General features: G+C 38.9%; 1 protein-coding gene across 1 annotated transcript; it reads right to left on the bottom strand.

The window, feature by feature from the left end:
• Positions 1 to 274: 274 nt before the first annotated feature.
• Positions 275 to 2082, bottom strand: 4930480E11Rikl (RIKEN cDNA 4930480E11 gene like). Its single transcript, XM_087601212.1, has one exon. The coding sequence runs from the start codon at positions 2038 to 2040 to the stop codon at positions 850 to 852; it is 1191 nt and encodes a 396-aa protein (XP_087457338.1). The 5' UTR covers positions 2041 to 2082; the 3' UTR covers positions 275 to 849.
• Positions 2083 to 11986: the final 9904 nt, after the last annotated feature.

Here is an 11986-nt window from a genome sequence, read left to right as displayed (position 1 = left end):
AAGAAAAGGAAGTAGATGAAGATAAAGAAAAAGAAAAGCACACTGTCAGCTATTTGAAATTCAAATGACAAGTAAATTAACACATCATTAGTACAGGCTAAATGCAAAGAAAGGTAAGAGAGCATGTTCATCCTAACACTTTCTGCACAAAAGGAGCAAAAAAAGGGGGTTACACTAAATACCTGCAGACTCTGTATGTGATAGAGGTTTATTCTTGAAAAATAACAAATATGTTATCAGCACATGCATGCAAATAGGATAAAAGAAAATGTGCATTTCTTTGAAGATGTGCTTCACACGCAACAGGTAAATTGACCTTGTAAACAATAAAGTGTACCTGACATTTAATTAACTATCTGGGGAGAATAAAGGATGTGCTATGCAAGAAAGGATAATAGGCCCTATCATTTTATGTATACGATTCAAGAATGGTTGCTAAAAATGATTTCCATAATTATTTCATTACTATTTAAATTTATCAGAAAATATCCACATCTCCTTTTGTTCATTACAATTACAGTATTTTGAGATTCATCCATTTTGCAAAGTGATAAACTGAGTCTTTTTATTAGTCTTTCTGTTTTTAATGAATAGTTTTACGTAGTATTACAAATGATGTATAACAATGTCAATGAAAGACTATGTGAGGCAATTAGATTCTAACATTGACCTCCCACTATTTAGAACATCAAAAATATCCTTGAAGGCAAAAGTATAAATTCACTGATAGATGTCCCTGAATGTTAGGAGTTATGTTTGTTGGTGTAGTGTCTGAGTGTCCACTCAATGCATCTCAAATGCAAAATGATATGAGGGCACAGTCAAGTAGATGGTGATAAGAAAAATCTTTTAGTCAAGTTCCTTTCCACAATTTTCATCATCTTCATCATCCATTTTTTGCAGAATCATTTCATGATATTTTAATACACTTGGTATAGGAGTATTAACAGAGTTGTAATCCCATCCCTTTTTCATAAAAAACTTCTGGAGTATTCCTGGCATCTTGTAGCCCTTGTGCACAATAAAATCCTTAAAGGCAATTGCTCCATAGAGATTTTCAAGTAGATCTGGTTCACAAATGCTTTTACCTTCAATTTCAAGCAAGTTTTTGGAACCATTTAAAGGCTGCCTTACAGCCTGTGTTTTCAATTGCTTCAGTTTCTGATATGATGGTTCATATTTAAACTTCTCCTTAGTGGACATAGAAAGATTATGTTGGTTTTGGACTTTTGTCTCAAATTTTGATATCTGTTTGGAAAATTTGATTCCCTTTTCTTTGGTTAATCCTCTGAAGTACTTGAGCTTAGACGGAAGATGACTGATTATCTTGTCTGAGAATTCGTCATAAGTTGGTTGGTTTGCATAGTCCATGTCAAATTGTTGAAACACATCCAAGTTTCCCAGTGCTTCATTCCAATCATATATATTGTCACTTCCCCCTTGTGCATATCTACAACTAAGAGAGTCAAGCAAATTCTGATTTCTGAATGTATATGCAGGGAGAAAATTTTTTTGACCCAACCTGGAATTTCCAGGGAGTCGAAGGTTGAGTTTTTTGTGAATGTTCTCCCCCTGTTTGTTATTCTTATTTGCTTTGATTTGATTTTCAAAGCAATACCACTTATTAAGGTTCTGGTCACATTTTGGCTGCTCCTTCAAATTTATGACATACTCTTTAGCATCATCTTCCGTCTGAGACAGGTGATCCCACTTGTATTGAGTTCTTCTGATTCCTTGCTGACCAATTGAAATTGAGCAAAACATTCTAAAATCCTGTTGTAGCTTTCTCTGATTCATCTTGGTGAGAGTACTGGGTACTTTATGAGAAATTCTTGGAAAAACAGTCCCACGAATGGTTCCTGAAAGTATCTCTTCATGAGGTTCATAGTATCTAGTAAAGTCACCCAGTTTTTCCTGAGAAAACTGTTGGTAATGGTTTTCCATGAAAGGAGAAGATAGTTGTTCTGTCTTGTGCTTTAAGACATGCTTGTAACTGGGTAACTGAGGGGGCTGGTTCTCTGGCATCCTCTGGTCCCCCATGATATCTATGGCTCTGAGGCCTTTGTTCCAGAAAAAAAGTTATTGTTTCCATGAAGATGCTTGGTTGCTAGGAAACTAGAAATTCTACACTGATGAACAAGATGGAGTTCTCTGTTCACAGCTCCTTCTATTCTATTCTATTCTTCTTTATATATAATTTTCTTTTTTGTTGATATTTTATGTATTTACATTTTAAACATTCCCCACTCTCCCATACCCCTTACTTCCTCCCCTGCATCTATTGCTCCCATTCCCATCCACTCACACCAACCTCAATGTCCTGCCATTATACTCCAAGGGCGTTTCCTCCCATTGATGTTGGACAATACCATCCTTTGCCACATATGTGGCTGGAGTTATGGGTCCCTCCATATACACTCATTTCTTAGTGGTATAGTCCCAGGGTGCTCTTATGGGGTTTGGTTGGTTGATATTGTTGTTCTTCCTATGGTGTTACAAACCCCTTCAGCTCCTTCAGTCTTTTCTCCTCCATTGGGGTCCCCTTGTTCAGTCCAATTGTTAGCTGCAACCCTTCTCATATGTATTAGTAGGGCCTCTGGCAAACCTCTCAGGAGAAACCCATATCTGGCTCCTGTCAGCAAGCAATTCTTGGCATCAGCAATAGTGACTGTGTTTGGTGACAGCATATGGGATGGATCCCCAGGTGGGGCAGTCTCTAGATGACCCTTTCTTCATTCCCTGCTCCACTCTTTGTCCCTATATTTCCTCCTGTGAGCATTTTGTTCTCCCTTCTGAGAAGGAATGAAGCATCAATATTTTGGTCTTCCTTCCTCTTGGGCTTCATATGATCTGTGAATTTTTCTTAGATATTCGAAGCTTCTGGGCTAATATCCACTTATTATTGAGTGCATACTGCGCGCGCGCGCGCGCGCGCGCGCGCGCGCGCGCGTGTGTGTGTGTGTGTGTGTGTGTGTGTGTGTGTGTGTTTTAAAATTTGGTTACCTCACTCAGGATGATATTTTCCAGTTCCATCCATTTACCTATGAGTTTTATGAAGTTAATGTTTTTAATAGCTGACTAGTACTCCACTGTGGAAAGGTACTACATTTTCTGTATCAATTCTTCTGTTGAGGGACAACTGGATTCTTTCCAGCTTCTGGCTATTATAAATAAGGCTACTATGAACATAGTGGAGCATGTGTCCTTGTTATGTGTTGGAGCATCTTTGGGGTGTATGCCCAGGACTGGTATAGCTGGGTCCTCAGGTAGTACTATGTTCAATTTTCTGAGAAACCTCCAGACTTATTTCTAGAGTCGCTGTACCAGTTTGCAATTCCACCAACAGTAGAGGAGTGTTCCTCTTTCTCCACATACTCGCCAGCATCTGTTGTCACCTGAGATTTTCATCTTAGCCATTCTGACTGTTGTGAGGTGGCATCCCAGGTTTGTATTGATTCACATTTTCCTGATGATTAAGGATGTTGAACATTTCTTTAGGAGCTTCTCAGTCATTCAATATTCCTCAGTTGAGAATTTTTTTAGCCCTGTACTCATTGATTCTCTAGAGTCTAACTTCTTGTGTTCTTTGTATATATTAGACTTTAGTCCTTTATCAGATGTAGGCTTGGTAAAGATTTTTTCCCCAATCTGTTGGTTGCCATTTTGTCCTATAAACATTTTCCTGAGCCTTACAGAAGCTTTGCAATTTTACAAGATCCCATTTGTCGGTTCTGGCTCTTAGAGCATAAGCCATTGATGTTCCGTTCAGGAAATTTTCCTGAGTGCCCATGTGTTCAAGGATTTTCCCCACATTTTCTTCTATTAGTTTGAGTGGGTCTGGTTTTATGTGGAGGTCCTTGATCTACTTACTTAAGCTTTGTATAGGGTAAAAAGAATGGATTCATTCTTCTACATGCTGACCTCCAGTTCAGTCAGCACCGTTTGTTGAAAATGCTGTCTTTTTTCCATTGGATACTTTTAGCTCCTTTGTCAAAGATCAAGTGACCATATGTGTGTGTGTTCATTTCTTGGTCATCAGTTTTATTCCATTTTTCTACCTGCCTGTCTCTCTACCAATACCGTGCAGTTCTTACTACAATTGCTCTGTAATAAAACTTGAGGTCAGGGATGGTGATTCCCCCCAGAAGTTTTTTTTTTCTACTTGGAGAGGTTTAATGAGAGAAGAAGAGTAGAAGGGGGGAGAAACAAAGGAGGCTGGCCATAAGCACATGGGGGGAAGTGGGGTGGGGGGTGGGAGACAGGGACAGAGGGGAAGAGAGCAGAGAAGAGAAGAACAAAGGGCCAGAAGTTCTTTTATTGTTGAGAACAGATTTCCCTATACTGGGTTTTTTGCTTTTCCAAATGAATCTTCAAATTGCTCTTTCTAATTCTATGAAGAGTTTAGTGGCAATTTTGATGAGGATTGCATTGAATCTGAAGGTTGAATTTGGCAAGGTTACCATTATTACTATATTAATCCTGACAGTCCATAGGCATTTGAGATCTTTCCATTTTCTGAGATCTTCTTCCATTTCTTTCTTCAGAGGCTTGAAGTTCTTGTCAGACAGGTGATTCATTTGCTTCATTAGAATCACACCAAGGTATTTTATATGATTTGTAGCTATTGTGAAGGGTGTCACTTCCATAATTTCTTACTCAGACTGTTTATTTTTTTAGTAGAAGAAAGATACTGATTTGTTTGACTTAATTTTATATTCAGCCACTTTGCTTAAGTTGTTTATCAGCTGTAGGTGTTCTCTGGTGGAATTTTTGGGGTATCTTAAGTATCCTATCATATCAGCTGCAAACGGTGATATTTTTACTTCTTCATTTCCATTTTGTATCCCTTCGAACTCTTTTTGTTTTCTAGTTGCCCTGGCTAGGATTTTGAGTACTATACTGAGTAGGTAGGGAGAGAGGGGCAGCCTTGTCCAGTCATTGATATTAGTGGGATTGCTTCAAGTTTCTCTCTATTTAGTTTGATGTTGGCTACTGGTTTGCTTATATTACCTTTACTATGGCTAGGTATGGGCTTGAATTGCTGATCTTTCCAAGGCTTTCATCATGAAGGGGTGTTGAATTTTATCAAATGCTTTCTCAGCATCTAATGAAATGAACATGTGTTTTTCTTTTCCCTTGAGTTTGTTTATATAGTGGATTACGTTGATGGATTTCCATATATTGAACCATTCTTGCATCCCTGGGATGAAGCCTACTTGATCATGTTTAAAGATCATTTTGATATGTTCTTGGATTTGGTTTGTGAGGATTTTATTGAGTATTTTTGCATCAATATTCATGAGGGAAATGGGTCTGAAGTACTCATTCCTTTTCCAGTCGTTGTGTGGTTTGTGCCTTCATAGAAGGAATTGTGTAGTATTCCTTCTATTTCTATTTTGTGGAATAGTTTGAAGAGTATTGGTGTTAGGTCTTTTTTGAAAGTCTGATAGAATCTAGAGTCAAGAATAAAAAGAAGCATACAAACCCAAGGGGAGTAGACAGCAGGAAATAATCAAACTCAGGGCTGAAATCAACAAAGTAGAAACAAAAAAACTATACAGAGAATCAACAAAAGCAGGAGCTGGTTCTTTGAATAAATCAACAAGTAGATAAACCCTTAGACAGACTAACCAGAGGGCACAGAGAGTATCCAAATTAACGTAATAAGAAATGAAAAGGGAGACATAACAACAGAATCTGAGGAAATTAAAAAAAAATCATCAGATCCTACAATAAAAGCCTATACTCCACAAAACTAGAAAATCTGGAAGAATCTGACAATTTTCTAGACAGATACCAGGTACTAAAGTTAAATCAAGATCAGATAAATCATCTAAACAGTCACATAACTCCTAAAGAAATAGAAGCAATCATTAAATGTTTCCCAATCCAAAAAAGCCCAGGACAAGATGGATTTAGTGGAGATTTCTATCAAACCTTCATAGAAAACTTAATACTAATATTTTCCAAACTATTATACAAGATAGAAACAGAAGTAACACTACCTAGTTCCTTCTATGAAGCCACAATTATACCTATACCTAAACCACACGATGACCCAACAAAGAAAGAGAAGTTCAGACCAATTTGCCTTATGAATATCAATGCAAAAATTCTTAATAAAATTCTTGCAAACAGAATCCAATAACATATCAAAATGTTCATCCATCATGATGAAGTAGGCTTCATGCCAGGGATGCAGGGATGGTACAATATAGGAAAATACACTATATAAACAAACTCAAAGAGAAAAAGCACACGAACATCTCCTTAGATGCTGAGAAAGCATTTGCCAAAATTCAACACCCATTCACGTTAACAGTCTTGGAAAGATCAGGAATTCAAGGCCCAAACCTAAATACTATAAAAGCAACATACAGCAAACCAGTAGTCAACATTAAACTAAATGGAGAGAAACTTGAAGCAATCACACTAAAATCGGGGACTAGACAAGGCTTTCTTCCTCCCTATACAATATAGTACTCAAAGTCCTAGCCAAAGCAATGACACAACAAAAGGAGGTCAAAGGAATGCAAATGGCAAAGGAAGAAGTCAAAATATCACTATTTGCAGATGGTAAGGTAGTACACTTAAGTGACACCAAAACTTCCACCAGAGAACTACTAATCCTGATAAACAACTTCAGCAATGTTGATGGGTATAAAATTAACTCAGACAAATTGGTAGCCTTCTTCTAGTCAAAGGATAAACAGGCTGAGAAAGAAATTAGGGAAAGACACCATTGACACCATTCATAATACTCTCAAATAACATAAAATACATCAGTGTGACTCTAACCAAGCAAGTGAATGATCTGTATGACAAGAACTTCAAGTCTCTGAGGAAAGACTTCCCAAATAACATAAAATACGTCAGTGTGACTCTAACCAAGCAATTGAAAGAACTGTATGACAAGAACCTCAAGTCTATAAAAAAAAAAAGAAATTGAAGAAGATCTCAGAAGATGGAAAGGTCTCCCATGCTCATGGTTTGGCAGGATTAATATAGTAAAAATGACCATTTAGCCAACAGCAATCTACAGATTCTATGCAATCCCCATCAAAATTCCAACTCAATTTTTCATAGAGTTAGAAAGAACCAATTGCAAATACATTTGGAATAACAAAAACCCAGGCTAGGGAAAACTACATAATGTGTCTACTACATAGTGAATTCCAGAATAGCCATGTTTACACAGAGAATCGCTGCCTCAAAAATCAAAACAAACAACCAAATAAACAGCCAACTACCACCACCAAAACAACAACAATAAACAAAGAAAACAAAACAATAAAACAAACTCTGTATTGCTTGCTGAGTTTGGGCACCAAGAGACCGAGTATTCAGAAGCACAAGTCAACAAGAAACAGGACTTAAAACTTTTAATTGGCACAATCAGCATTGTTGTCAACAACTATCTCACATGAATTATACCATTAGTAGCCACAGAGAGATCCCCCATACTCCATGGTATTCATTCTTCTTCCCATAATTCCAGGTCAGAGAGAGATTTTAGGAGAGGTGCCTCTCCTGGAACAACTACTTTTTCCCAAATATTAAAATATACAAAGTCCTACTGACACTCCTAGGAGGTAATTCTTTGTACTGAATTCAGTTCTGGTTCTGGCTTCTGGTTCTTATTGAGGATGACCATTTTTAGTGAGTCTTTTTCTCCTGGATAAAAGGTATATTGAAAACCCTCTTCCTTGTCTGTGAAAAAAACCTAATGGGAAACTTTTCCCCAGTCCTCACCATGCTAAGTTGAGACACCAGTAGTGGGGGACACTCTATTCTTTTTTATTAATGCTAATAATTTATTTAAATTTTATTTATTTAGAGTGACAGTAACAAAAACACTGTGGAAAAGGAAAATGAACACATACAATTAGTACTTTTTTTTATTAACTTGAGTATTTCTTATTTACATTTCGAATGTTATTCCCTTCCTGGTTTCCTGGCCAACATTCCCCTAACCCCTCCACCTCCCCTTCTCTATGGGGTTCCTCTCCCCATCCTCCCCCCATTACTGCCCTGCCCCCAACAATCACGTTCACTGGGGGTTCAGTCTTAGCAGGACCAAGTGCTTCCCTTTCCACTGGTGATCTTACTAGTCTATTCATTGCTACCTATGAGGTCAGAGTCCAGGGTCAGTCCATGCATAGTCTTTGGGTAGTGGCTTAGTCCCTGGATACTCTGGTTGGTTGGCACTGTTGTTCATATGGTGTCTCGAGCCCCTTCAAGCTCTTTCAGACCTTTCTCTGATTCCTTCAATGGGGGTCCTGTTCTCAGTTCAGTGGTTTGCTGCTGGCATTTGCCTCTGTATTTGCTGTATTCTGGCTGTGTCTCTCAGGAGCGATCTACATCCGGCTCCTGTTGGCCTGCACTTCTTTGCTTCATCTATCTTGTCTAATTGGGTGGCTGTATATGTATGGGCCACATGTGGGGCAGGCTCTGAATGGGTGTTCCTTCTGTGTCTGTTTTAATCTTTGCCTCTCTATTCCCTGCTAAGGGTATTCTTGTTCCCCTTTTAATGAAGGAGTGAAGCACTCACATTTTGATCATCCGTCTTGAGTTTCATTTGTTCTAGGCATCTAGGGTAATTCAAGCATTTGGGCTAATAGCCACTTATCAATGAGTGCATACCATGTGTGTTTCTCTGTGATTGGGTTACCTCACTCAGGATGATATTTTCCAGTTCCAACCATTTGCCTATGAATTTCATAAAGTCATTATTTTTGATAGCTGAGTAGTATTCCATTGTGTAGATGTACCACATTTTCTGTATCCATTCCTCTGTTGAAGGGAATCTGGGTTCTTTCCAGCTTCTGGCTATTATAAATAAGGCTGCGATGAACATAGTGGAGCACGTGTCTTTTTTATATGTTGGGGCATCTTTTGGGTATATGCCCAAGAGAGGTATAGCTGGATACTCAGGCAATTCAATGTCCAATTTTCTGAGGAACCTCCAGACTGATTTCCAGAATGGTTGTACCAGTCTGCAATCCCACCAACAATGGAGGAGTGTTCCTCTTTCTCCGCATCCTCGCCAGCATCTGCTGTCACCTGAGTTTTTGATCTTGGCCATTCTCACTGGTGTGAGGTGAAATCTCAGGGTTGTTTTGATTTGCATTTCCCTTATGACTAAAGATGTTGAACATTTCTTTAGGTGTTTCTCAGCCATTCGGCATTCCTCAGCTGTGAATTCTTTGTTTAGCTCTGAACCCCATTTTTTAATAGGGTTATTTGTCTCCCTGCGGTCTAACTTCTTGAGTTCTTTGTATATTTTGGATATAAGGCCTCTATCTGTTGTAGGATTGGTAAAGATCTTTTCCCAATCTGTTGGTTGCCGTTTTGTCCTAACCACAGTGTCCTTTGCCTTACAGAAGCTTTGCAGTTTTATGAGATCCCATTTGTCGATTCTTGATCTTAGAGCATAAGCCATTGGTGTTTTGTTCTATAAATATGTGTTAAATCCATTTGGTTCATAACTTCTGTTAGTTTCTCTATGTCTCTGTTTAATTTCTGTTTCCATGATCTGTCCAGTCATGAGTTGGGTGTTGAAATCTCCCACTATTATCATGTGAGGTACAATGTGTGCTTTGAGCTTTAATAAGTTTTCTTTTATGAATGTAGGTGCCCTTGCATTTGGAGCATATTTAGGATTGAGAGTTCATCTTGGTGGATTTTACCTTTGATATATATGAAATGTCCTTCCTTATCTTTTTCAATAACTTGGTTGAAAGTCAATTTTACTTCATATTAGAATGGCAACTCCAACTTGTTTCTTCAGGCCATTTGCTTATAAAGTTCTTTCCTAGCCATTTACTCTCAGGTAGTGTCTGTCTTTGTCTCCGAGGTGTGTTTCCTTCATGCAGCAGAATGCTGGGTCCTCTTTACTTATCTATTCTGTTAGTCTATGTCTTTTTATTGGGGGAATTGAGTCCATTGATGTTGAAAGATATTAAGAAATAGTGATTGTCGCTTCCTGTTATTTTCATTGTTAGAGGTGGAATTATGTTTGTTTGTCTCTCTTTTAGTTTCATTGCAAGAGAGTTATATTCTTGCTTTCTGTACAGTATAGTTTCTCTCCCTGTGTTGGAATTCTCCCTCTATTATCCTTTGTAAGGCTGGACTTGTAGAAAGATATTGCATACATTTGGTTTTGTCGTGGGATATTTTGGTTTCTCCATCTATGTTAATTGAAAGTTAGGGTCTGTATGACATCTGTCTCAGATCTTCTGGCTTTCATAGTCTCTGGTGAGAAGTCTGGTGTAATTCTTATAGATCTGCCTTTATATGTCACTTGACATTTTTCCCTTACTGCTTTTAATTTTCTGTCTTTGTTTTGTGCATTTGGTGTTTTGAATATTATGTGACAGTAGGAGTTTCTTTTCTGGTCCAATCTATTTGGAGTTCTGTAGACTTCTTGTATGTTTATGAGCTTCTCTTTCTTTAGGTTAGGGGAGTTTTCTTCTATGATTTTGTTGAAGATATTTACTGGTCCTTTGAGTTGGGAGTCTTCACTCTCTTCTATAACTAGGTTTGATCTTCTCATTTTGTCCAGGATTTCCTATATGTTTTGGGCCAGTATCTTTTTCCATTTTAGATTATATTTGACACTTGTATCAATGATTTCTATGGAATCTTCTACTCCTGAGATTCTCTCTTCTATCTCTTGCCTTCTGTTGGTGATGCTTTTATCTATGGCTCCTTGTCTCTTCCTTTCGTTTTCTATATCCAGGGTTTTCTCCCTTTGTGCTTTCTTTATTGCTTCTATTTCCATTTTTAATTCCTTCGCCTGTTTGATTATGTTTTCCTGTGATTCTTTCAGCTATTTTTGCATTTCCTCTCTATAGGTTTCTGCTTGTTTATTTGTGTTTTCCTGCATTTCTCTAAGGAAGTTCTTTATGTCTTTCTTGAAGTCCTCCATCATCATGATGATGAAATGTGTTTTTAAATCTAGATCTTGCTTTTCTGGTGTGTTTGGATATTCAGTGTTTGCTTTGGTGGGAGAATTGGGCTCTGATAATGCCATGTAGTCTTGTTTTCTGTTGCTTGGGTTCCTGCACTTGCCTCTAGCCATCAGCTTGTCTCTGTTGTTTGCTTTCCTTTCTGTTTCTGAGAGTGACTTGACCCTTGGGCAGGGTCCACAGCAGGAAGCCATGATAAGGCAGCTGCCACTGGGACCAGAGCAGATCACAGAGCCAAGGGGATCCAGCCAGTGCTGGGACTTCTAGTGTCCTGGTTTTACTGGGTTGCTGGGAACAGACAGATGATCCCAGCTGTCAGAGAGACAGCTGGAGAGTGCAGCTAGCAATGGGGGCCTAGAGACTGCTTTGGTCAGAGAGTAGCTTAGGTAGCCTGGCATGTTGTCACACTAGATTCAGCCACTGCTGAGGTGAATATATCCTGCTAATGCCACATGGATTGACAAGGCTGGGTAGTGAGGGTTTGGTGGGAAATAATAAAAAGGCCACCACACTACTGACAGTGGAGGCCTGTCCTGTTCTCCTCTGGGCAGACTCTGACTCAAAGCTCTGAATTCTCTCCACCCATCTCACTATGCTCCCAGGGCTGATTGCTGCCACACCAGCCCCATGCATCCAAATTCACATGACTTTCTGGGGTGCACTTCTCCCAAACCCATTCTTTGCCACTGTAGCTTTCTCTCTGAATCCCAGCTGAGTCGCCCTGTGAAGGAGAACCCCACACAACCTTGATTTAGAATCAACAGGTTACAAAATCACTGGGCACAGCAACTATCATCCTAATTTGTAAGCCATTCTAAGTTAAATCCACCGGTTGTGAATCTTGGGGGCCTCTTGTTTGCTACATCTTCCTCCAAGCTCACTCTGTCCAAAACAGGTCACCTTTTCTGGCCTCTTCTCTGTCCTTCTGTGACCCGGAAATTCTGCCTACTCCTCTTCCAGTGATTGGTCCCCTGAAATCTTTATTCATCAGGGGAAGGCCCTGCCACAGTTTAACC

The sequence above is a fragment of the Rattus norvegicus genome, chromosome X (assembly GCF_021556685.1).
Source record: "Rattus norvegicus strain SHRSP/BbbUtx chromosome X, alternate assembly SHRSP_T2T, whole genome shotgun sequence".
Lineage (NCBI taxonomy): Eukaryota > Metazoa > Chordata > Mammalia > Rodentia > Muridae > Rattus > Rattus norvegicus.
The sequence above is the reverse complement of the archived record's forward strand: the minus strand, read 5'-3'. Positions and strand labels throughout refer to the sequence as shown.